The sequence below is a fragment of the Stegodyphus dumicola genome, chromosome 2 (assembly GCF_044657685.1).
Source record: "Stegodyphus dumicola isolate Sdum_Otavi_A_Nest chromosome 2, ASM4465768v1".
In the NCBI taxonomy this organism is placed as follows: domain Eukaryota; kingdom Metazoa; phylum Arthropoda; class Arachnida; order Araneae; family Eresidae; genus Stegodyphus; species Stegodyphus dumicola.
The window spans coordinates 1,762,669-1,787,481 of NC_140769.1; the positions used below are offsets into that span (position 1 = coordinate 1,762,669).

Genomic DNA, 24,813 nt, shown 5'->3' on the forward strand with positions numbered 1-24,813 from the left:
AGGTCCCCCGGCATTGAATTTTCAAGTTCGGAGTGCCTCTTCAGTTACATTCCGATCAAGGGAGAAATTTTACCTCGTATTTAATAAAAGAACTCTGCAAGTTACCCGGCATTGACAATATCCAAACGGCGCTTTTAAGTCATCAATCAGACTACATGGTAGGGAGGTTTATCGAATTATTGTTAATAACCTATCGTTAGTGGTTTCCAGAAACCAACAGGGCTAGGACAAGAAGTTACCTCTATTTTTCTGGGTTATCGTAGTGCTGTTTACGATATCATATTTTTTACGATATCTGTTTACGATATGTTTACGATATATTCCTCATCTCAGATGCTCTTCAGTCGTGATCTTCGTCTGCCTTGCTATCGCCCTCTAGATGCAACTTGATCGTCTGAGAAGTATATCTAAGATCTTTAGGCCCCGTTTGAAGTGATGCACAATTTTGCACGAGAGCTAGTGAACTTGGCGAAGGAGAAGATGAAGACACGATACGACACGAGAGCTACTGGACATCGATTCAACGAAGGAGACAAGGTGTGGTTGTAGAATCCTACTCGACAGGAAAGAGTCTGTCTTAAACTGCAGTCACCTTGGAATGGTCCTTACATAGTCCTAAGCAGGCTGAACACCATCGTGGTTCGGATCCGTAAGTCATCGAATTCTAAGACCAAAGTCGTTCATTACGACAGACTAGCTCCTTACCATGGCCTTAGTACGTTGCATATATTATGTAAATAGTATAAGACCATGGTGCTTTTTGTTTCTAAATTTGTAAATTTATGCCCTCATTTATTGATTTTTATTTGATTTATTTTAAGTTATTTATTGCAACTATTGTTTATGTTGTTAGTTATTGTATTGTAATGTTAATTATTGCATTGATGCTTTAGTTATAAGTATACCTTCCTGTCAAGGGATTGTACTACCTGGGAGGTACAGTTCTTGGGGAGGGAATAAGAATGTTACGAATTTTGTGTTTAGATATTTTTAGTAGAATTGTAATTAAAGTTGTTTTATTTTTCCCGCCCAATGCAACAGAGACATATTTTAAAAGAAAGCTACGGCGGAAAATTAAAAATACCGGAGCACGTACATTTATAAATAGATATCTTGTAATTTTTATTTAAATTAAATAAATGTAATTGACTAATATGTTAACTGTAACCATAGTTCTACTCTTTTGCTTTCCAGAAATCTCGAGTAGTTGAAATTACTAGAATTTCATGCTACCGATTGAAAGATATTGTTACGGATTTCGTATTTAAATAGCCAATGTTAGTTGAATTATAAATTAAATTGTTTTATTCCCCGTGCAGTGCAGCGCGTGACGAATATTATGAAAAAGCTAAGCCGGAAAAATTAAACATGCAAGAAAACGTGCATTTAACCTTTAATAAATAAATAAATATCTCTTTTTGATTTCGAGAAAGTGCTAGAAAATTCTCAGGCATTTAAAAAGGTTATATAAGCGGCATGAAAACCTCTCAATTCGTAGTTGTTATTTAGTTAGTTTGTTGTTGTTTTAAGAGTTTGTTTAGAAAACTGCTCTTGTTCACTGTAGCGAATTCTCGGATTAGCTTTCTTTAGCTGTTTTGAATTAAGTTCTGTTGAACGTTTGAGTAGTTAAAAGATAACTACTGTGAGATATTGTAATACTGTACGAATATCTGAGAAAATTTCAGTATTTTGTTTTATTTATTTGTGATAATAATAAATCTTACTCATTTTTCATCGGACTTGTGCATTCAATTCCTAACGAACCCGTACGCACGCAACAGTATATAAGCAATTTTGTGTAGGTATGAAATCATTTGTGAAAACGGTAAAATTGAAGAGTCTATGATGTAAATTTAAATTAAAAAAAAAAACCCTCTGCAGCTATCTCAGAGAAAGGCAACTACTAGAATTCACAAACAGTGGAATAATTACTAAGCCAGAGGTCCGATGATGCCTACAAGGTCACGCTCGTGCCCTGACCTGGGGAGTCTTGCTTTCAATTCTATTCTGTTTCATTTTCAGATCCCGCTGTATTTATCATTATGAAGAGCACGCGGGCTGAACTTGAGGCTAGCGGCAAAGAGATCTGCAATATCTTCGCAAAAAAGTGCAGCACTATCAGACTCATCTCAAACTCCGAGTCGAAAGCTCCGCTGATCCTCAAGAAGAGCACAAATCCAAAGAGGAAGCCATGCTCCTCGCTAAATGGCCAAGAATGTCAAATCATAGAACAGGTGAAGCACCTCGGTTTCATTTGGGACAGAGGTCTCACCTGGCACCCTCACGTAGCGTAGGTACCTTATAGTCGTAGGTGTAGCGTATGTGGATTTGTAATTCTATTGATCTTTTTTTTATATATTGTATTTTTTTGTATTTATGAAATCATGTTCTATCACAAGTCACATTGTCTCTATGACCCTGTCTGGTCACGTAGTCAGTGTTGTTAAATTTACAAGAAACTCCTCAGGTAGTTTTCTTCGACTTCAGAGAATTGGTACTTTTGGATAAGTGGAAGGCGAAAGGAGAATATCTGTTTTACCTACGGTAGTCACCAGGTGTCCCCACCCTCCGTCTCTACTTGTCTTAGTATTGGTATTGTTTCTCACCTAAAATTCGAAACGAACAGTGGATTTCTAATTCAATCCCAGTGATATATTGTTGCCGGCATTGGACTTCATTTACGTATTAATTTCGTAGTGACATTTATATTTGGCAATTGTAACCAATTTTTGCAGGAGAATGCTGTTTTGGATTTATTATAGCAATGTTAGCCGATAGATAGCACCAATAAAGATCTGCTAGTGCCTTTGTAGATCCGCTAGTGCCAAGACCCGAAGTGAAAACTTATTGAACCGAGGCTTGATGACTGAAATAAGCAGGACAAAAGTGCATTTTGGTCTCAAACATTAAGAAGCCATCTCTTTTGTACGGGGCGAATGAATCCACCACATCACTTAATTAATAACTAAATGGTAATAAAAAGCAGCAGACGTTAAGATTAAGCTATTCATGATTGCATTTTGAATTGAATTCTGGACACTGGAATGGAATATCTGTGCATATTGATTTTACCACTATATATTGCTAAGCCAACATAGTTTTCTTTGATCTGCTCTAAGTTAGTTGATTTTGCTTCAGCTCTTAATATCTAGCATTATTTGACGGTGTTTGTTTTCATCCTGGGTAATAAATGCGATGCTCGCAATTCACTTTTAAGTCAATGTGTAAGTGGATATTTTTACACTATTATTTTATGCATCTATCATCATGAAGCCCTTGCAAATCTTTACTAATATCCCCTTATATATTTTAGGGGGAAAAGTTGCACATATCACATTAAACAGAAACGAAGCTTTAAGTATGTTTTATAAACGAATTTAATACTTGCAAAATATGCATTTCACTAAACAGAATCTAACAATTCAGTTTCAATAACGAGGAATTTCAGCAAGTAAAAAAAGGATGCTCTTACAACAGAAATATAATTTTGTTGATCTGAAATACAAAGGTGGTAATTTCTAAAATTCTTCAACATCTTTTTTCTCATTTAGTGCAAACCACGCAAGAGAATAGCAGTTTCTTTTTGGCTTGATCATCTGTGCTCGTTGCCCAGTCTGGAACTAACGGACTGGAGGACGTTGTATCCCTGTCGATGACAGGATCCTTGTCTAAGCAAATAAAAATTGTCGAGATGCTGTCCTGAGATCCACTCATAAGTATTCCTTCGTATATCAGTTCCCAGTCATTGGGACACACAGATGTTCCAACGAATGTCTGCACTGTTCCTCTTGCTCCCAGTCGACAAGTGGAACAATAGAAGCGAGATCTCTGCTCCTTGGGAAACTCAAAAGAAGTATCTGGGGATGAAACGGATTCTTAAGTTTCATTTTTTTAAAAAAAATCTTTTACAATAGTGATAAATATGCCCGTAAAATATAGATTAAGATTTCATAAGGTTTAATAAAAAATTATGGCCAAGAAGCCATCTTCGGAGGAACGTTTCATGCAACCTTACAATTAAGTACAAGAAATACTATTTAAAATTCATTTCTTACCTCAGCTGTTTGCTGTTTGATCTGTTTGAGAGAGTGAGATGTAATGCTTTATGTAGACATATACGATATAGTTTGAAATTTCTATTCAGATAGTGGAAAGCGAATGATCCCTGACTCAGCATAAATTTGAAATTTTCATGCTTTTAAAACATGACAGAATGTAAAGAAAGGTCCCTTTTCTCTTGAAATCGCAATGCCAGACTTAGCGTAGTTGCGCTGTAGGAGGGAATATTTTTTGCCTTAGTAGCTGATCATTGAGTTTTTGCATTTTTATAAGATATTCCCGGGTGAATACTTTTCTGCTATTCCTTTGAGGGGAAAAACAGTCATGTGGAGATATGCGCCAAAATTAAGGAGCCGAAACTTGATTGCGCCACGAGCTATGATGTATGGAACTGGAACGAGACAAGGAAAAAGGTTACGTACTACTGAGCAGAGTTAAAAATACAACTGAAAAGAACAAAATGTAAAGGGTCATTAATGACCAAACCAAGCCTGGTACGCTTTTTGTGAAATGTATTGAAGCCCTCTGGCTGGGATGGGGTACTTCAGTTTGGCGTGATTTTGAATACAGAGACTTATTTAGAATGTAAATAAAAATGCTATGGTGAATATTACCTGTCAAAATGGAAAGAAATGGCAACTGATACAGCGTATAGTCTTCAGCTGAAAGAGAAAAACGATAGTAGACAAATAAACACACCAAAGCAATTTACAATAAACACGTTGCAGAGGAAAGGATTCAGTCACCCGCACGCTCAACGACTGAAGCTTGAATGTGCTGCATGCAGGCAACGTCCTCGTTAGGGGCTAAATGACATATGTTTTCGATCATTCCTGAACAATTCCTAACAAGTATACGGTCAATGAGTGTATATGTAAGGGGAGATTATATCATTTGGTAAAACTGTGGCAGTTGTGAAGAATGAATTAAACTACTTACATCTGTGCATTCTGTAAGAATGCCATCAAAAACGTTAGGATAAAAAGAAATATATTCATAGCAAGAATTAAAGTAAAGATAAAAAATAAAAATAAATTCACGGAGAAAATAAACTAATCCCAAAAAGTGTTTTCTAGTGTACTGAGCAAATTTGATTTTTCAGCGCAAGGATCTCTGCATTCGGCGCCTTATGCTTTACTTCGGCTCCTTAAGCCAATAGTGCTTAATCGGTTACCAAAATTACAGAAACACGTGCTACAAAATTACAGAGCTTTATTAACTGATGAAATTCTGGAAGAAGATTCTTTGGACAACGAACAGTTTGTATCTATTTTTAAACGCCTGGTAAAAAGGTAAACATCTTGAGCACAGCATGTTTGCATAAAATACACTACTCAATATTTAAATGGCAACCACCAAGAAGGAAAGATCGTAGAAATTTGAAATTTACAAGATATATAAATATGTCAAACATATGCAGATTGAAAATTGGAAACACAATATACGGATCATCATTTCGATTTATTCAGCATGGAATATGACCAATAGGTGTGGAACTATATGCACTTAGACGTCTTCGTATGCTATTAAAGACGTCATTAACACTTATCTGAAAAAATGTTTTCCCCGCTGAAAACACTTAGGCACGTAAAATGGCTTCCCGACCAATCAGCATAACACTGACCAATCAGTATAACACTGACCAATCAGCATAACACTAAGTACTGAATGTACCAGGAACGAAGACTAGAAGAGTCCACCTACCATGCATTATGCCTCCCACAGCATTATTTCACAAGCAGACCGGTACAATGTTGTTCCACGAAAACGTAGTAACTGTTTTTGTTTAGTTCTTTTTAGATTAATTCTCTATTACTGCTTTACAGTCAGAAGGTAAGCTTATCGTTAAAGAGGAATGTAAGATATATTTTAATTTTCAAATAGTTATTTTAATTTAGTTAATTTTTCCTATCACTCCTTCCTTAACTTAAAACTCGCTACCAGAATGAATTTTTAGAATCGCGTTGAATTCACATGAATAAGAGATAGTAATTATAGGCAAGTTCAACTTACTTCGAGAGAGAGACAGACAGCTAGGAATCCCGACTACCGCGCGTTTGCCTTTGGGCTAAGTCTCTCGAACTGCTATTACGTTCGGCCATATATTACGTGCCTTTTGATAGTTCGCCGGCTAGTTTAGATTACGGGCCAACTACGTTAGAATTGTTAGCTTTGACTAAATCTCTTAGTTAGATATATCTAGTTCTTATTTCTTATTTTTGAGTTAAAGCCCGAGTGGAGGTTTGTTGTAAGCCCGAAGAAAGGGACCGACTGTTCATCTTATTTTGATTGAAATAAAGGGTAAGTAATCCTTCTTGAGTTTATGATTCCTGTTATTTTGAACTAAGCGCTAATTCGCTTAACACTTAATTAGGTTCCTCAATATTTAATTTAGCAGAATAAAAGTGAGTAACTCTACAAGGATAATCATCCATTTAAGCTTTGACTGTCGCCTCGATGTACAGCATGATACCTTTGAAATAGTGGTTCAATGAAATCGCTGTCGCCGACAGTGGTAATTAATTAATAATTAGCAATGTCTTTGGTAATTCTTAATTAATTGTACCTCAATATCCTGCAATAGTCTTCGATTACTCAGCCTCCTGAATTTAGTATGCGATACCTAAATTCATCCAATCTTTATTTGCCATTTTGTAATCCAATAATTAGCCTGGGAAGAAGTTCATTTCAAGCTACCACTCGCTCTTATCCGACTTTGTTGTTTTCTCGCAAACACTGGGTTATACAACAATTGAACAATGGTGACATTTCAACCTAGACACGTAGCGATCTACCGGAATGATGAACCAACAACTCTGGATTAAAGAATTCTGCCTTTCTCCGTTTACATTAGGAAATGATAAAATGGCATACCGTCATTATTTGAGGGTTTTATTTCACAAAATAGTAACTTTGCGCAACAATGAATAAACGAACAATATAAATGAACTCATGAAATTAAGGAAAAACTTCACTGCACACAATGTTTAGGGTAAAAGCCATTGTTGAACATCGTTAAGCTTTGATCAGCTAAGTGCGTCTACTCCACATAGCACATACTATTTTTTTTTTCTTTTGCCTCTTTCGGTATACGATGGTGTAGCTAACAAGAATCCACATCGTCCAAAGTTAGGTAAAATATATTGATTTAACTTGAAAATTTAACATAAATGTAGAAATTATTAATGACTTTAAATGGTACTCACAATAATGGATTTTTTTCACATTGCTGTAAAGTAAACAGTGTGCACCATATATATATATATATAATTAACAGATTTCCGTTGACAACAAGCAGTTAATTTTATTTACATTTCAAGCTTTAAATAAAGCCCTTTTCCTCTTGGCTTGCTAATGCAAAGAGAAGCGTTCATGAGACAATTGTAATTTCCTCTTTGCAAAGTCCTTTATTCTAGAGCTTTTATCTAATACATAACTAAAATTAAGTAGATCGAGGGCTATTATTAAAATTTTTGCATTGCTGTGACTGCACAGTTGATGGCAAAGTGTACTAATAATATCGATGGCCTGCGCCAAAATTTAGCAACTTTAAGTACTATGAAAATATCAGTGAATGTTTCAGTATCAGCAAGCTAAATAAACAAATAAAATTAGATTTTCTTTTCTAAAACAAATGAATTTAAGACAGTGGTCTCAAACTGGCAGTTTTATGCGGCCCTCAAATACATTTCAATTATGCATTTTTTGCAAATAACATGCTGCAAAGATTTCAAGATTTTAATTTTTTGAAGTTCGAGTTTGCATTCTTTTCATTCCCATTAAAGAGGAACATGAATAACGCATCAGAAAATCTCTGAATGGAACTAATTAATTTGTAATGCAATATCAATTTTATTAAGAGATGGGAGATATAGGTTTTGTTAACAAAAGTTAAAAAAATCTATATCTACCGGTCCCTCAATAAGACTTATATCACAAGTACGAATAAAAATTCTTACTTGACAAAAAATAAACAAGCTCAGTTACGAATTTTTTTACTAAGAATAATCCCTTTGTTTAAAAATACATTTATATGCAGAGAGTTTTTTTAACAGTTGCAAATTAGTAAGAAAATAACACTATTTATTGACCGATGAGCATTTGCGATCCGCGATGAATATAATTTCTAGCAAACGTTCTCTCAAACAATCAGAACAGAAACGCCCCTCATGTGGCAAGCTATAGTAAAAAATAAAGAAACATATAAATGACGAGCATTTATATGTAAATAATGTTACAATTTTATTTACAGGACTTCCTTATACCAAGTAAAGGAAGTACTGTACTTACAGAAAATTCCGGGTACCGTGTTTCAAAGGAAATATCTATTTTGACCCCTATCGAATGCTATTTAACGACGTTTTTGCCTGATATCTGTACGTACGGACAGAATAAAGGCCTCCTTTTTCGCAAACAAATTAAAAAACTGATTTAAAATGGATTCAGATGAGATATATAGGACTGCTATAATATGTAGTTGTGCACCTCCCGTTTTGGTTGCAATCTACCGCACCAAAAGTATATGTATAATATATATATATATACACCTACTCTGTTATTCTGCTTCGTGAGCTCATTTTTTTATTCTTAAGTGTTGGTAAATTTGCGCATTCTTTTTGCTTTAAGAATGACTGAATTACGTTGTTCTTATCTTTCGGTTAAGGTATTTATGCCTTTTGTTAATCTGCATACAATAGTTGTAGAATTATCAATAATTTAAAAGCTGTTTAAGTGCGGCTAAGCTTAAGTTTTGTTTACCATAGCAACATATTTGTTTACATTTGAAAGTTATTTGAATAGTGAATTCAGTTTCTGCACCTTCAGTGTCTTTTTACCGAGTGGGACCAAAATTAAACTTTCATTTTTGTGCACCAAAAAATCTGCCTTGTTGCCTGCTGGCCGAATTCTTTGTTTTTGTGTAAAAACTCTAAATTTAATTGCTAAAAAATTTTTGTTATTGTTTTAATTGTATTTGGCGTTTTATTTTTACTTCCTTGTACGAAGTAAAAAGGAAGTATTGTAATCTCGAAAAGTTTCAGGCAGCATATTTCAACGAAAATATCTGTTTTGACCGCTATCGAATGCAATTTAACGATGTTTTTGCTCGAAATCTGTACGTAAGTACAGAATAAAAGACTCTTTTCCTCCAAAAGAATTATAAAACTGCTTTAAAATGAATTCTGAAGAGAATTTTTCGTCTTGTCTGTACGTACTTACGTATGTATCTCGCATAACTCCAAAACGAATAGCCTCAGAACGTTGAAATTTTGTATATAGGACTGCTATCATGTAGATGTGCAGCTCGTATTTTGGTTGCAATCGGCCGCAACAAACGTATATAAATTTATTCATATACAGTAGCTCCCAAAAGTGTTCGTACACTTATGATTTTCATTGAAATAGGGCTCTATCCATTAATTAAAAGTAAACTTTCTGAATGAGATTTTAATAACAAGATCTATAATCTATTGTAACAAAATTACACGAAACATTTTTAAATATAGCGAAACTTTATTTTTAAGAAATTAATAATAAAAAAAATGACAAACATTTTATCTGAGAAAAGTCTTCGTACACTTCAGAAAAAATCTTGACATATTAGTAAATATTTTCATTTTTTTTGTTTAAATTAATATTAGTAGGATATACTTTAGCATCCACAACAGCTTTTTAAACGTCTGGGAATAGATTTTACTAGTTTTTTTTTTTTTTTTTTTTTTTTTTTTTTTTTGTAATTTCTGTATCAATGTTCATCCATTCTTCCATCATGGCTGATTTGAATTCGCTTTTCGTTTTGATGTCGTGTTTTCGTACTCTAACCCTCAGCTCTTTCCAAATGTGTTCTATGGCGTTTAAATCTGGCGACTGAGGTAGTATTTTCAAAACCTGTGGACAATTATAGACACTACAGGCGAACGTTGAGAGCCGTATACTTAGGATCGTTATTATGATTAGAGTTCTTTCCAATACCCAAATTTTGGTCTGATAATTTTAAATTGTTTCTTAAAATATTTAAATAAAGAGAATGGTTCATTATGCCATTAATAAATACCAAATTACCTAGTCCTGATGCTGTCATATCCCCCCCCCCACACACACAAGAACACCTCCACCGCCATGCTTAACTGTTCCAACTAAGTTCTTAGAATGAAGTTCCTCATTTTTTCTTCTCCATACAGTTATTCGACAATCGGAACCAAAAATTTTAAATTTGCTTTCGTCAGCAAATAGGACATTATTCCAGTACTTTTCGGGTGTATTTATCATTGATTTTGCGAATGAAAGAATAAGTTTTCTCTTTTTCTCACTAACAAAAATTTTTTTACGGGCAGAACGCCCATGAAATCCAGCTTCTCTGAGAACTCGTCGAACTGTTTATGGCGAAATTGAAGTAGAAAACTTTGCATTAAATTCTGCAGAAACTTTTACAGCACTACGTGGGTTTTTCACAAATTTTCTAATAATAAATCTCTCATCACGTTTAGTTAACTTTCTCGGTCGACCTTTTCTTACCTTGTTTTCAATCCGATTTTCTTCTTTAACGCGTTTTATCACATACTGCACTGTAAAATGGGATAAATTAACTAATTTATCGATATTTCAAATTGATTTACCACTACTATTGGTGTAAAGTTATCAATTTTCGAATGCTGGTTTTAATTTCTTTACGACTGCGACGCATTTTTCAATAATAAATAGAATATTATGAAGTAAACAATAAAAAATTAAAGCACACGATTTTTTAAAAGCCACTACAACGCAAAAATTAAAAAAAAAAAAAAAAAGCGGCAAACGATAATTCTAATTTTGATTTTATCAAAAATTATTTCAGTGTACGAAGACTTTTGTGAAATAAAATGTTTATCATTTTTTGATTATTAATTTCTTAAAAATAAAGTTTCTCTGTATTTAAAAAATATTTCATGTAATTTTATAACGAATAGATTATAGATCTTATTATTAAAATCTCATTCAGAAAGTTTACTTTTAATTAATGGATACAGCCTACACTGTATATACATCCACTCTATTATCCGGCTCAGTGATCTCAGTTTCTTTACTCATGTGTTTGTAAATTGTGAAATTTTCACTTTAAAAATGATTGAATTATGTTGCTCTTATCTTCCGGTTAAGGTTTTTATGCTTTTAGGAAATCTGCAAGCAATATTTGTAGAATTATCAACAATTTAAAAGCTGTTTAAGTGCGGTTAAGCCTAATTTTTAAATAACATGAGGGACATATTTGTTTACATTTGAAACAGCAGAATAGCTAATTTATTACCAATCTAGAGAGACTAAGATTCGCAACAACAAAGATAATACCTTCATTTATTATTGCGAATTAAATCATGTTTAATCCTTTCTGGAAATTTTTTGAGGAAATAAGTGTTTAAGATTTACTTCGTAATTTTTAATACAGATATTTTGAGTTTTTATGTATTTTTGCCTTGACGCGAAGTGAGAACTGAATTAATTGAATGAGAAATACAGAATAGTCTGTGAAAAACTGTTTCTTTTTTTGTTTTGTTTGCTTAATTTCTTTTATACATCGTTCTAGATTTATTATAGTATTTGAATAGAACATGTGGCAACGATTAGATAATTCTTGAAATGATATAAATGTTGTGCATTCTGAGTTATAATATTTTTCACAATGACTTAGAAATTAAACCCACGGATTCTAAAATTCTAAAAGCTTCTCATAACTTTTTTTATGAAATGTGACAGGGACTCTAAGAATATCATAAAAAAACTAGGAAATTATGACTTCGCAAATGAACAACGCCACAAGAGGCCCCGCACTATTCACCATAATAGTCGGTGGTAATGTATATATTTTCGTTTTTTTTTCTTATTTAACCAAGCTTTTACCTCATTTTCTTTACTTATAGTTTTACTTATCAAATTACAAAGCGCTATGGACTTTGCTAAAGGAGGTAGACTTTGTGTGTAAATAGTTTTTACTCTTGTGAAACGTTTCAATGTACTGCAAATTGTGCTTTTCATCATTTTACTTACCAATTACTGCTTATCAAAAGAATAATTTTTATGAAATTTTAAAAATGCCTTGCAATGGTGTAACTAAATATAGTGAATTTTAAAGAGTGCATTTATTCTATTGGGGTTTATGTCTTACCGACGAAGTAGTGTTAATTCAACACGGGAAAAGAGCGTATAATTTAATATTCTGTATTAGGAAGTCCTGTGGTGTACACATCAGATTTTTTTAGTTGTAAAGTAGTTTACACCTTAATTAATAAAGTAATTTATTTAATGATTAATTAAACATGTTAGAATTATTTGGAATAAATGCCACTCTGAATTTAACTGCCAATATATTTGAAGTGCAAAGAGTAACCAACAAACAACCCTGTCTTTCAGTTACCAAAGTTTAGGTTTTAGTCTAAAAATAAATATAAATTTGACTTTTTTTTTCGTGTGTGTTTTTATTATTGTTTATGCATGTTTTAAAAAATACTTAGAGCGACATTTATGTTTATTCGAAATATTTTGTTATTAGTATAATATTTTGTCTGGTGAAACGGTATATCATGCATGCTCGCAATTTGAGTTTGAGACCACTCACGTATGTATGGTATGTAATATCAGTTAAATGCATGGATAAAATTACAAAATTACTTTGAAGGATGGCAGCATTATTCTGGTCAGGTGACGAAGTCCCAGTCTTGGGAAGTTTCGACAAGCATATAAAATTAGAGCCTCCTCCATTCTTCTGTGGGCCTACAACTATGCCGTCTGACATCTTATCTGCTACTTCAATGCAATTCTGTTTACCCCAATGGATGTAAGTTGCACCACGCCCACGGTTCCTAGTCCATTCTGGAAGACAGTATTTTTATTTAAAGGTTTCACTTTGGACAAGGGAGATAAATATTTCAGTATCCCTATTTAGTGGATAATTAAATAAATTTTGGATCATAATGGATACTAAGATAATAGTTTATTAAAACCAAATTAAAAATCAACTAAAGAAGAACTTTAGTTTAAAAATAACTTATTGAACTTTCTTAAGGATTCTTAAGATAATTCCATAAGATCTTTGTTATTCCAATATTTTTAAAATTTTTTATTTTGACAATGATAGAAAAATATAAAAATACTAAAACAATATTTCACATTTTGAATAAAATAAAATCAAAAACTCTGCCTTAAAACGGTGATCGAACTTTCTCTCGCACTCTTCCAGAAAAAGTTTCGCTGTTTTTTTTCTTTCGAATCGGGCGTTCGCTCGCTCAGTAAAGTAAACGAATAGCACATACTTATTTCGGGATACGCTTCCAAAAGAAGCTGTCCGTGAACTGAAAAGGGCTATTCACACTGGGGTTTATCTGAGCCAGCCAATGTTGACATCTGGCACACCCGTTATTGCTCCATGGCGTCGAAAAAACAAGCTTTCCTCAGCTGAAAAATCTGTATTTCATGCATAGCGGAGCTAGTCGACACATGGAACAGACTCCTTAGGTCTGATAAACCCCAATGCAAACGGCTCTTAAAAGAGCCACCACTTGGTTTTCCGGAATCAACTGTTCATTCATTCAGTATCGATTCTTTGAACCAATTCCAAATCATATCGTGCAGTTCTAGTTCGAATCTCAGTATACGAGTTGTCTGCATTAAAGTTTTCGTGTAAAGTATATGCGTAAGAGCCAATTTCCCTTAAAATGTCTCTCTCGAAGGTATTTCCTTTAATCAGGTAGTCCTGGAATGCTTCTTCAGAATCTAAATCATCCTAATCCTGAACATTTCAGATTACAGCCAAAGAAGAGTTTACCATTAAAAATGCTCAAAATTTTGAAAGATATAGAAAAAATTAAAAAATACAAAATTTTCATGCATATTTCGCTTTTCTTCTTAAAAATTGATGTTTGATGTTGCCAATTCAGAAAACTAAATCTTTACTCTTAAATAAATTCAAAAGCCTTAGTTACTAATGTTTCAAAATCTCTAGCGTTTTGTTTCGATACTTTTTTTGGTTACAAAACGTATAATAAAAAATAATATTTTACAAAATTATGTAGAGTTTGAACAAAATTAATAAAATAAATGTATACAGAAACTAGCAATCTGTACTTTGTGACAAAACTATATCACAAATATTAGATTTTGCTTTAGAAAAATTGGATTATTTGACGATGGTAAAGCACACTTGGATTTTCTACATAAAGGAAGGGATGCCTTCGTAGAGGACTTTCTACAGAACATTGTCCAGTAATTAGAGGATGGCGATCCGCTTCGGCAAAATTTTTTGGGCGGCATTTCTTACAATAAACTTAATTTTTATAACTTGCTAATTAGGTGGATCGTTGAGACATGTTCAGAATAATCAATTTCTAAATAGCCATATGAAATTAAATTAAGAAAAAAAAAAAAAAAAAAAAACCTTTTATTCTAGACTAGTGGTCATTAACCTTTTTTCGGCATATGCACCTCCACCACTTCTCGAAGATCATTAGTCCCCTCCTTTCCAAAAGTATCAAAATAAATATAAATAAATATATATATATAGTCTGATAATCGTGGGTCAAATGTTTTGAATTATTTAAATTTAAGTGGAAAAGTGTTTAACTAAAAAATAAATTACTGAAAAAAATTAAATAGAATTTTAAAATTCCTCTTATATTTTATATTACTAGATAAGATTGGACAGCTTAAATGTGAATAAAAACTTACCCCCTTGATCTTTAGCCTAAAAATAAATAAATACATTTATTAGAATAATAATTTTGTAGTACAAAATCTAATGAAAAATCATTCAAGAATCTTAAGAAGAATTTTTATTGCAAAAAAAGATTCAAAACATTTTGAAATGCATGAAGGATCTTACCACAGCTTGCCGTAACAATAAGTATTTCTTGTAGTACATTCCTGGAACGCCACTTCCGTAAGCATCATTGGCAGGTTTCAGCTGTTCACTTCCCTTAGACATGTCAAGATCTCCAATCACCTTGTAAAATGGCTGGATAGTTTTCTGGATTTCTGAGTAAAAATTCCCGATCTGAAAGTCATTTCGGAAACTTTACTTCTTTCTTCAAAAAGAATGACCGAAGCGTACATTTGTATAAATCACTTTTAGGTTAGATAACTGTAATTACATGGTGGTCCTTGAAAAATGAAATTTTAATATTCGTGTCACGAACCTTGGACGAGGTCGTAACCTCTCACTCTCTCTTTACTGACTATTCATCTACTTGGCAACTTGGTGTCACCAAATGAAGTAACATTCAAGCTTTATGTTGCTTTTATACAGTGCCGGGTATAGACTTGATAAGGCCCTAAGCGTTTCGAGATATGAGGCCCATTAAAAGTCGTCCAGATATTATATGTCAGCGCGAAATATGATTTTAGGATATCTAAAGGGTTTTTTGGGAGGCCCTCAAGAAAGCGGGGGCACTGAGCTATAACTTTTCCAGCTTATACGTAAATCTTACACTGCCTTTATATTAGCATCTTCTGCCCACATCACGCCAGAAATAAGGCTGCCAATCTTTTCATATTATGTTTGAAATAGGTACTTTATAGCGGACCGCCTTGCATAAACTAAGCAAAGAGAATTAAAAAATATTGTTACGAAATGTACAGGCGCGGTGAGATAGTTTCCCCGCAAAGAAGGTTTAGGTTTGTCATAAATGGCAAGGGAAGGCAAGGTTGCAACATTTGGCGACATTTGGTGACAAAATTGGCGGTATGCCTTGGACGGACGGAGAATCTTCTGGAACGAATTCTTACCGGTTTAGCTCAGAATGTTCTCGAACACAAGCCGAATGCTATATAAACCCTGCTGGTCCGCAGTCAGAGCGTGTGTGCCTCGTAGAGAGCGAGATAGTTAATCAGTCCGTGAGGAGTCGATCGAGTTGACAGCCGGGCAGCGAGTGCCGAGTGGGTCGTCGAGTGCATCGAAGAGTCTCTTAGTGTATCGCGGTTAGTGCATCGTCGACAGAATGTGTTAAGCTCCGGGAACGACTGAACCGAAGAATCGGGAGCTGTGCTCTGGGTGTCGTCGAGTGCATCGCGAGTTGTAGCGTGGAGAGTCTCGAGAGTATGTGGAGTTCCGAGAACGACCGAGCCGAGTCGGGAGCTGTACTCTGGTGCTTTGCAGTGAAGCTGTCTCCACCGTTATAGCGTGATAGTGTGTAGGCTGTGTCGCTGATTGTGTCAGAGTGTTTATAGTAGATCTTTGACGACTTTGACGACTTTCGAGCTGTCCTGATTAATATTGGCTAAATAAAGTGTGTTTCGATATTTCATCAAGTAGCATCGTCATTATACATTCCAAATCCAAACGAATCCCGTACGAACGTGAAGGAAGAAGATAATGTAACAACTGGTGTCAGGAAAAAAGAGAAACGCAACAATATCTTACCCTAGCTCCATCATTCATATAGCTTCTACAAAACATACAAGATCCTATATAGAAGCTTAAAGTGGTGTCAGACTGTGCTAAAAAGAACTGATCTGTGCTTACTAGAAAAATTAGTCTAGTTCTAACATTTCCTATAGTGAGACTGAACTTACAAGGGCAACCTGTGTTATCATGTTGTCTTTACATGTACACAACTGATCAAGGAGCATACACGTGCCAAATGTGTTGTCATAGTGTCATTACATATACACATACACATGTTACCATTACATATACGCCAATAAATATAGTGTTCTACCGAAATTCAATCTGGATATATCTTTTATTTAAGATATCCGGTAATAAAGTAACCAGCCAAAATATATAGCGCATTAAATCATTGCATCCATAAAAACTGCATCTCAGATTTGAAGCTTAATGGAGCCGAGTAGTTATACATTATTATTCTCATGATTTTACAAATGTGTAACTCACACATGAATCAAATTTCCCTTGAAGGCAGTCACTGCACAGACAGACCGTTCTCATACCCTTAGCATTAATCAATTACCGATTTATCTAGCAAAGGCTTTGCTTGCCTTGCTTACACCTTTTTTGCAAGCTTTAGTTTCATCTTAACAGAATAGCTTCCTGGTCAATAGGATAAGACCGCTGAGCATTCGAATTTAAATCTCGTCAAACGAGCTTCGTTATTTTCCCGCGGGAAGTAAATATGAGACACTTTTTCTTAGAAGTGACTTATTGGTTTATTCAGATTACTGCAACGAGCAATAGGCTTATCTGCATAAGGGAAGGAATGCCTTCGTGGAGGGTTTTCTAAGTGGACTGGCTCGTATAAACGTTATACATAGGAAAACCACGAAAGCGCCCATGAAGCCAACCCGTTCACAGGATTCGAACCTCGAACCGAACTACCAGTGCTTAGCGACTTTACCGCTCGGGCCCCTTTTCCTTAGAAAGAACTCTGAAAGAATCCCTATTTTCAGACAAATCTCTTGTGATTCACCTCTATCAGTTAAACCAGAACAGAGTTTTTCCTAACAGAATTTCGATTTATTAGATTATAATAAAGCAAATTACGGATATCTGGCCAAGGGTAGCGATGCCTCCGTGAAGAACTTTGTAAAGGAAAAAAAGCTTATATTCACATAAAACATGGAGAAAACCCCGGAAACTCTCAACACATTCAACAGAATTCAAACTACCAGCGTTCAGCAGAAAAGAGTGTGAAGAAGATGGAATCTCAAAATGCATAGAATTTTCTGTAAAACTGGCGTAAGTTTGAATTTTCTTGAATCTGAAGTTCAAATATGCACCTTCTTGGGAAACCTTAATTTTTTAAGTCGTACAGAATTTTCTTTAATTAGGTACTGAACTTTGAAATTCTGTCACGGCAGGATCATTTGGATGTTTTGTAAATTAAACTGCATTCTTAAATTTTGTTCGCACATGATAGGCTAAATTGCATTACAAATATTTTATGTGGAACTCTGCTATAATTACCTTCTTCTCCTGCTCTTCACTGAGAGGCTGAGTCATAACTTTCATCCATTCAGAAATGGCTTGCTTCGTATTCAATAGGTCGTCAAATTTTTGTTCGAAGAAATCTAAGTTCGCTTCCAGGGCCCTGTAAAAAGGTTAATTTTAAATTAAATTAAGAACGTCCGGTCCAAGAGATCCTGTATTCATTATTACTGAATAATGTTGAATGACAAGAGGGGGGAATGCGCTTTGCTATCCTTTCAGAGAACTGGAATTAAAATAAATCCCCATGTTGAACTCTGAGTATTAAAAAATAAAAAACAACAATTGATTGTTTTAGATTTTATTTTAACAGCGGTTCAACAGCTTTCATAAATTCAACAATACCGGCTTTCTCAGCTGAAACATGAGTCTAATTGCCTTCGAATTATTGTCAAACCGTAAAATCTGTATCAATCAAAGTTACACTTTCTTACACTCAGTTTTATTTGGCGTGTCGTTCATTCCCATTTCACACAGTAAGATGCCGTTTAATGTGATCACGCTTAATTTTATCATTCTGATATTGTTATCGAATTACCGAAGTCCGTCCCGTTATTTACGATATAAGGTATTTTCTCCCTTCTTCCAGCATGTGTTCGTAGTGTAACAAGAGTACACTCGGCGCGTATTCAAGAGGTCGAGGTTCGAGTCCCGGCGAGGTCATAGCGCATTTTTACATCTCCTGCTTCAAAATAACCTGATGACTCTACAACTGGCGCCCGAACTAAAAGGGTGGTAGACAATAATCCTTCACAGTGATGTGGCGACTAGGTCTTCCTAATCCCCAGTCACTCTTTAAAAGGAGGATTATATAAGGTATTTTCTTCCTCCTTCGAGCATGCCTTCGTTGTGTAATGGTAGCACGCTTGTTCGAGAGGTCCAGTTTCAAGTACCGGGGAGGCATTGCGCATTTTTCACATCGCTTGCTTCAAAATAACCTAACGTGACTCTACTACAAGAACAGGAAAATGCATCGCTTAATGTGATCAACAATTCGGTTAATATGATTAAACTATCAGAAAACGAATCTTTGAAACTATTATATAAATAAAAGATAAATTCATTAGAAACGCAAAAAATAGATTATAAAATTTGCCAGGGGAGGAGAAATGTTGCCAAATAAGAGATTTTGTCGTCAAAAAGCTTGTTTTCAGTTTCAGCCAACTATTTAAAATTACCTAAATTTTAGCCAGTTTTAGCTAGCAGTGATGAAAGAAGAGCATGTGGCAAAAAAGTTTGAGAATTCCTGCTTTAGGGCAGCGATCTTGGTTCCAAATGATTTTGGTCTTCTGTGTAGATGAACATCTCAAGGATATGATGTCCTATACTTATGTTTATGTTTTTAGAAATGGCGGCCACTTACAGACATAATCATCTTAGGTGTAAGCTGTGAGAATTCACTTCATCCCTAAGCTTTTAGAGGTCAATCAGTTTGAGATAATTATGTTTGATTTAAAAGAAATATTTAGACAAATATTTATGCACAGTATAAAGAAGAAATATACCCTTCGTTATTTATCCTTTGTGAAATAAGCTTTTAAGGAATCGATGAACAAGGAATATATACTTTTAACTTTGCTGATTTATTATTGGTTCCTTATACGAAGGAACTACTGTAATCGTGAAAATTTTCGGGTATCATATTTCAAAGAAAATATCCATTTTGACCTCTATCGAATGAAAATCAACAATGTTTTTTGCGTCACATCTGTACGTAAGCACAGAATAAAGTCTCGTGTTTCCCAAACCGGGTTGAAAAAAGGTTTTAAAATGGATTCAGATGAGATTTTTTTCGTAATGTCTGTACATACGTATGCATGTATGTATGTATCTCGCATAACTCAAAAACAAATAGCCTCAAAACATTAAAATATTGTATATAGTAGTGCTACTATAACATGTAGTTGCGCACCTCCCTTTTTAGTTGGAATCGGCCGCACTAAAAGTATTATATATATATATATATATATATATATATATATATACCCACTCTGCTACTCGGCTCCATACGCTCAGTTTTATTAAATTTCATATGGTGGTAAATTGTGCATTTTTGGCTTTAAAAATGATTGAATTATGTTGTTCTTATCTTCCGGTTAAGGTTTTGAGTTAATCTGCCAGCAATAGTTGTAGAATTATCAACAATTTAAAAGCTGTTGCACTGCGGCTAAGTCTAATTTTAATTCATTTTAGGAAGTAAAAAGGAAGTATTGTAATCGCGAAAAATTTCGGATATCTTATTTGAACGAAAATATCCATTCTGACCGCTATCGAATGCAATTTGAGGATATTTTTGCGTGACAACTGTACTTAAGGACAAAATAAAAGACTCTTACCCCCCAAAAAATATAAAACTGATTTAAAATTAATTCTAAAGAGCTTTTTTCGTGGCGTCTGTATGTATGTGCGTATGTACGTATGCACCTCGCTTAACTCAAAAACGAGTAGCTTCAGAAAGTTGAAATTTTGCATATAGGACTTTTATAACATGTGGATGAGCGCCTCCCATTTTGGTTGTAATCGGACGCACCAGAAGTATATAAATATATGCATACATATATATATCCACTCTGTTACTTGACCTAGTAATCTCAGTTTCTTTATTCTTATATGCTTGTAAATTGTGCCCTTTTTGCTTTAAAAATGATTGTATTATGTTGTTCTTACCTTCCGGTTAAGGTTTTTATGCCTTTAGTCAAGGTGCATTCAATAATTGTGTAATTGTCAACAATTTAAAAGTTTTTTTAAGTGCGGCTAAGCCTAATTTTTGTTTAGCATGGCAGCCATATTTGTTTACATTTGAAAATTAGCAGAAATGTGGATTTGTTTCCAATCTAGAGAAACTAAGCTTTGCGACAACAAAGTTATGTCTCCTTTTTTATTGCGAATTAAATTATGCTTAATTTATTCTGGAATTATCATTTAAGTTATTGGCTTCTTTTTGCGTAGAAACTGTAATTTTAATTGTACATATTGTTTTTTTAAAATTCTTTTAACTGTACTTGGTGTTTTATGTTCTTCTATATCTTTCAATTTTTAATGAAAATATTTTGAATTTTTATGTATTTTTGCCTTACCGCGAAGTGAGAACTGAATTAATTGAATGAGAAATATATATAATGAAAATTCGAGGATATTCTGTACAAGGAAGTCATGTGGTGTCGTCGTTAGGTTTTTTGTACTGCTATCCGATTGAAAAACATTTTAAAGAAAACTTAGTTTTAATGCAATCTTTTAAATATGCCTTATACAGTAAAATGCGTACAGACAGTCTTTAATATTTTTTTTCAATGACTTGCCTTTTTCGCCTTTCCCTGGGTCTTTACATAAGGGCAAGATGAATTATGGAAACTAATGATGATGACTACATACGGCGTGTTATCAGTCATCATTTAGTTACAGTGCAGTATCGTCTTGTCGAATCTCTTCTCTGCCCGCTTGTGGAGAAGAAGAGGAAACACCTATTCACTTCCTGGGATGATGTCCGGTGTTTTCTGTCCATAGAAACAAATTCCTTGGGTTTTCCTACATCAGCTTCGATCAGGCCCTTCTATACAAATGGCTGTCTGGCATAATAGGGTTTCTAATGTATACTAAACACCTACAGGTAAGATGGATTTGAAACCACAAGAAACAAGCAAAGAGACGCCCTGTGAGTCCTCCTTTTTGGAGGGGGGTAAAAGTAACTATGCAGGGAATTCCCTCTCACAGCTGTGTTTTGGAATATAAATATAGATATCAAATCTATATACACCACCTGGCCACTTGGCTTAAGAAAGTACCTCTGTCCTCCTCAGTTTAATTTATTTTTCAGACTCACCATCGTACCCTTGTTTGGTCAAGAGCTTGCGTTTGGTGTTTTGGGAAGGATTGAATCGGCTTTTCATACAATTGGGATGCTTTAACGATTTAACCGACCCCCTGAATTTAGAGATCTTTACTAATGCTATATATTTGGTGGCCGTTTGGGATCTTGACTACTTATTTACTATTTACCTTGCACGGGAATAACCATTTAAAATCTTTGTTTTAAATGTTCAAATGGCGGAAGAGCAATGGGCAACATTGCCAAAGCTCTTTTCCTTCTTTTTATAAGAAGGAATCGCCAACATTGTTAATGTTAAATGTACAGTGCAGTCACACTGGGAAGCAAGTCACGGATAGCTGAATAACACGGATAATCCAAACTATCAATTTTCATACATATTCTATGCGTTTATTTCTTAAAAAGTCAGCAATTTAAAACCTTTTTATTTTGAGAAATTTTAATTAGTTGACGAATTTCACTGTGTACTTTTCGAACTGCTGTTTTCTCAACGTATTCTCCTGTTTGGTTAATGAAGTCCAACGGAATTTCAACGGAAGTCACTGCTGTGGCGAGATTAATGAAATTTACAGCATCTTTTTCACTTGTACGATCAGTGCCACTATTTGCCTATTTTATTCTTCCGACATTTGAAAAGATATCCGCATCACACTAGCATTAAAAGCCCAGCTCAGGCGAATCGCCTTCGAAACATTCCTTGATATTATCCCGATCGACATTATGTGCAAATGCGACAGATACGTACGAAACAATAACAACAACAACAAGAAACCCAGAGATTAACCGAAAGGATGCTTTCGACTATGGCAAAATGCAAATGAATAAGAAGAAATTGTTGAAACTAAAACTAAATACGCAATTCAGCCAATTTTTGGAGCATGATTAGACTTGCGCGTTGTTTGTTTTTTTTACACACTTTCACGCGAATTATTTATTCAGTGTGCTGGAGTCTGCCCAGCCATGCACGAATAATTCAAACCGGATAATCTGCACCCTGATAATTGAAGGTATATTTTATTCTTCAAGAAAATATGCAGCAGTATTGCACATTAATATTCCGGACACAAGTACACAAGTCTCCCATTTAATACCCATAGACATATCTGACAGAAGACTTGTTGACTCAAACATCATTCAAGTAATTTTAGCGCAATGAATTTCATTTAGATTTTTAACAAAGAAGCCTCCAAGACAGCAAGTTTTATTACAGTAATTTAATGCTAGAATACACTTGCAAGTACCTGTTTTTGATATAAGCAGGCCTAGTAGAGTCTAAGAAATCGAGAGGCCAAAGCTCTATCTTTAAAGGAATTCCGTTGCCACCATTGAACTTTTTCAAATCTTCCGGGAAATTGTTGAGTGCTGCTTTAAGAGATTTCATGTCGTTAGGAGCTTGGCTCAGAGGTATAGAGCTGAATACTTTAATCTGAGTCTTTTCCACAGATTTCGAAACTTCTTTCAAATATTCTCCTTCAGCTGCAATTGATTATGTTCAGAAAGTAAGAAAGATATATCGAGTTTAATACTCGGTATATCTTGTTTAATATATTAATATTTATTGTTAATTATATATCTTGTTTAATAATATTTTGTTAATATATTACTTGTTTAATAATAGTTAAACACACACCACAGACACACACACACACATATATATATAGATATATACATAAATTAATTTAAATAAACATTTTTTTAATACACAGTTTTAATTAAATGCATTTAAAATTAAAAAAAAAATAAAGCTTAAGCTATCGAACGAATTCTTCCTATCTATCCGATGACGTTATTTACACTGGTGTGCAAAAATTAAGGACGAGACGGTTTTTTCAATATAACTTTGTACAAAAGCTTTCCAAATCAACACATTTAATACCGTAAGATCCCCAATACGTAAGGACACGTGTAATGTAAGCAACACTTACTAAAAGAGAAATCAGAGGGATAAAAAGAAGTTTTATTGAAAAAAGTAGCATGGAGCGCAATGCGACTGAAGGCCGAAACATCCCTGTGATGGGTGTCCAGCAAGAAACATCCGGTCTTTAATAGGGAATATGATCTCCCCTGACTGCTAGGCAGGTTTCACAGCGTCTGCCCATGCTAAGAATGAGGGTGTCAATGTGTTGTTGAGGTATTGCTGCTCATTCGTCTTGCAGCGCCAAACGAAGCTCCGGAATCGTTACTGGTGGTAAGGTACGAGCTGTCAAGCGTCTTCCTAGAAAATCCCATACATGCTCGATGGGATTGAGATCCGGAGATCGTGCCGGCCAATCCATACGTTCAATATCCTCACTCTCTAAGAGCTGTTCGGCAGCTACCGTGCGATGACATGGTGCATTGTCGTCCATGAAAAGGAACTGTGGACCCATAGCGCCTCTAAAAAGACGCACATAAGGAAGAAGAATCTCGTTACAATAACGGGTCCCGTTGACTGAACCTGCGTCGAAGATGTGAAGATCTGTACGACTACCAAGCATGATACCAAGCATGATGCCAAACGAGAACACCGCCACCTCCATACCTGTCCCTTTCAATGATGTTCGAGGAATGATTGAGGCTTTCCCGCTCTCTCCAGATGAGTATGCGATTCTCATCTGTAAAGAGTACTCGTCCCCATTCATTGTCTCTCCAATTCCGGTGTTCCCGGCACAACAGAGAACGCCTTCTCCGATGGGCAGGCGTTAGAGGTACACACCGTACAGGGCGTCGTGCAAACAGACCACCACCGTGCAGTCTTCTGGCCACCGTAAAACGCGATATCGATCGTCCAGTCGCCTGTGTCGTGTGTCTAGCGATTTCTCCCGCTGTCTGCAGCCTGTTTCTTCTGGCCTGTAAGGCAATATACCGGTCATCTGCGGGTGTGGTTTCTCGTGGACGACCACTAATAAACCCCCCAGATAGCTGTTCCTGTAGTTTGAAATTGTCTCCAAAGTCGTGAAACGATGCTGTGAGCAATTCCGAACTCTGCAGCCACACTTGTCACACTGCGGCCTTCCTCCAACTTCCCAATGATTCGACCTCG

General features: G+C 34.9%; 1 protein-coding gene across 3 annotated transcripts in view; it reads right to left on the bottom strand.

Moving 5' to 3' along the window:
* Positions 1-3,359: 3,359 nt before the first annotated feature.
* Positions 3,360-24,813, bottom strand: part of LOC118189917 (uncharacterized) — a 55,211-nt gene continuing 33,757 nt past the window's right edge. For 2 of the 3 annotated variants that reach the window (XM_085810390.1, XM_085810388.1), the window contains 7 exons: positions 23,033-23,267; positions 17,945-18,068; positions 14,906-15,076; positions 14,752-14,767; positions 12,700-12,900; positions 4,674-4,721; positions 3,360-3,857 (listed from right to left, as the gene is read on the bottom strand). In XM_085810390.1, the coding sequence (XP_085666516.1) occupies positions 3,544-3,857; positions 4,674-4,721; positions 12,700-12,900; positions 14,752-14,767; positions 14,906-15,076; positions 17,945-18,068; positions 23,033-23,267 (1,109 nt within the window). In that variant the 3' untranslated portion in view covers positions 3,360-3,543. The remainder of the gene's footprint in view (positions 3,858-4,673; positions 4,722-12,699; positions 12,901-14,751; positions 14,768-14,905; positions 15,077-17,944; positions 18,069-23,032; positions 23,268-24,813) is intronic. The other variant, XM_085810389.1, reaches the window with a different exon arrangement.